Here is a 1,896-nt window from a genome sequence, read left to right on the forward strand (position 1 = left end):
ACTACTACTTTTGGTTTTTATCAAATAATCTTTTTTTGATAATCCTTTTTTATCAACCAAAAAAATAAGAATATTGATAGGGATTCAACTATGGATAAGAATATAAAAACTGAAGAAGTTTCAACGAAACATTAAAACACAAAATATAGAAATTTAACTGTGGGGATTTCAACGCTCAACGAAGACACAAAATTGGGAAAAACGCCGAAAAAGTCATAAACTGAATCAAAAAACTTCTTTTACTAAAACTCTGTTCAGGAAGAAAATACAAAAACTACAAAAAAAAACAGAAAACTTATTCTTTGTTTGTCTACAAAGATTTTGGCCTTTGATAAAGACAAACATGAAAAAATTAGATAAAATTTATTCTTATCAAACTTGTTCTCTTACTATTTCTAAGGTTATCTTTTACAAAACTGACTTTGGAGTATCTTTCTTGGCCTTGGTATTTTTTTAAACAAAAAGTAGCTAGCTTTGTAGGGGTTCCAGTTTAAAGCAAATTAAGTTTTTTGAACAATTTTCTAGTTATTTGACGCAATTATAATCACATTCATATTTGTAAAACTTTGTAAAAAGCACTAAATGCGAGTTTTTAGAGAATGAAACGGTTTGTTTAACAGCAATTAAGTTTTTTTTAACTTAATTTAATAAATATTAATTAATTTTTTGAATGCACGAGAAATAATTTATGATAGTTTTGTTACTAAAATCCAAATCGTTCAATATTGTTGTAATTAGTTTTGTAAGAAGCGATTTTCCGACGTTCAAGCGTCAATTATAATTAAATGTAATTAATGGTTTGAATTAATCACATTCCTTGCACGCACTGATTCTCTCCTAAAGAAAAAATCAAAAATTTTGCAATTGCCAATAAATTATAGTAATCGAAGCGAAAAATCGGACTATTTTCGTGCTAGAACATCCCATAATTGTCTCGAACCTTTTACCTGACCGTGAGATTTACGAAACAATTAATCAATAAAAATTACGCTTTTCTAATTGGATGTGCCTAAGGTTAGGCACTTTTACCAAAAGACTGGCTAAATGCCATCGCTAATATATTACAAAATCGCAACTTGTAATTAAATAATTAACAGAAAAACTGAAGCTTTGATGAAATCAGAAAATGTGAAAATGGAAATTCTCAAGTGGTGACAATAAAGTGTTAGGAAGCAATGAGGAAATATTAAACTCTTTTCTCAATCGAGCTTAGATTAACATACAATCGCAAAAATTAAGACAAAAGCTTACCAAATTGAGTGTGTTTGTGATGAAAGTCATATCAACAGAAACATAATAATCTGATTCTCACAACATACATAGTTTAGAAGTGAATAGTTTGCAATTGCGAACCGATCGGATGAGAGGATGAGAGAAGGGGCTATCACTTGTGCAATACTCTTTCAAAGTTGTAATTTGTTACCCTGAGACAGTTTCCAACTATGTGGGTGGTATTCAAAGACAGGTGCGTCGATTCACGGACGTGAACTTCGCAAATGGGGAAGGAATCAGGGATGGGATGAGTGAAATGTCAAGGTGGAAACGGTTTGTTTAAAAGAGGTGATTTACATCGTGCAGGAACTCTGCAGTTCCTGCTGATACATCAGCAGGGAAAGGCCAAAATTAGAATTAGAAAAGAACAATTGCAAATGCCACTTAATTTTTATCAACTTGGAAAAACTAATTCCAAAAACATTCCACCGAAAATAACTGAATTTTCGTAATTCCAAAATAATTTTAGTAATTCCAATAGTTTCAAAAAAAATTAGCATTTCCAAAAATAATTCCAAGAATTCCATTCCATCAAGTAATTTTAGAAAAATTACAATAATTCACAAATAATTCTAGTAATTTCATAAAAAAATCAAATTTTAGTAATTTTAGTAAACTATCGTA

The 1,896-nt window shown here is 29.9% G+C and overlaps 1 protein-coding gene across 2 annotated transcripts in view; it reads right to left on the reverse strand.

Annotated features, from left to right (window-relative positions):
- Positions 1–1,331, reverse strand: part of LOC123013613 (cuticle protein 19-like) — a 6,614-nt gene extending 5,283 nt beyond the window's left edge. For both annotated transcript variants that reach the window (XM_044412248.1, XM_044412249.1), the window contains exon 1: positions 1,252–1,331. In XM_044412248.1, the coding sequence (XP_044268183.1) occupies positions 1,252–1,281 (30 nt within the window). In that variant the 5' untranslated portion in view covers positions 1,282–1,331. The remainder of the gene's footprint in view (positions 1–1,251) is intronic.
- Positions 1,332–1,896: the final 565 nt, after the last annotated feature.

This window comes from Tribolium madens, unplaced genomic scaffold (genome assembly GCF_015345945.1).
Source record: "Tribolium madens isolate multiple individuals breed KSU strain unplaced genomic scaffold, Tmad_KSU_1.1 Scaffold_96;HRSCAF=242;Tcas5.2_LG5, whole genome shotgun sequence".
Taxonomy (NCBI): domain Eukaryota; kingdom Metazoa; phylum Arthropoda; class Insecta; order Coleoptera; family Tenebrionidae; genus Tribolium; species Tribolium madens.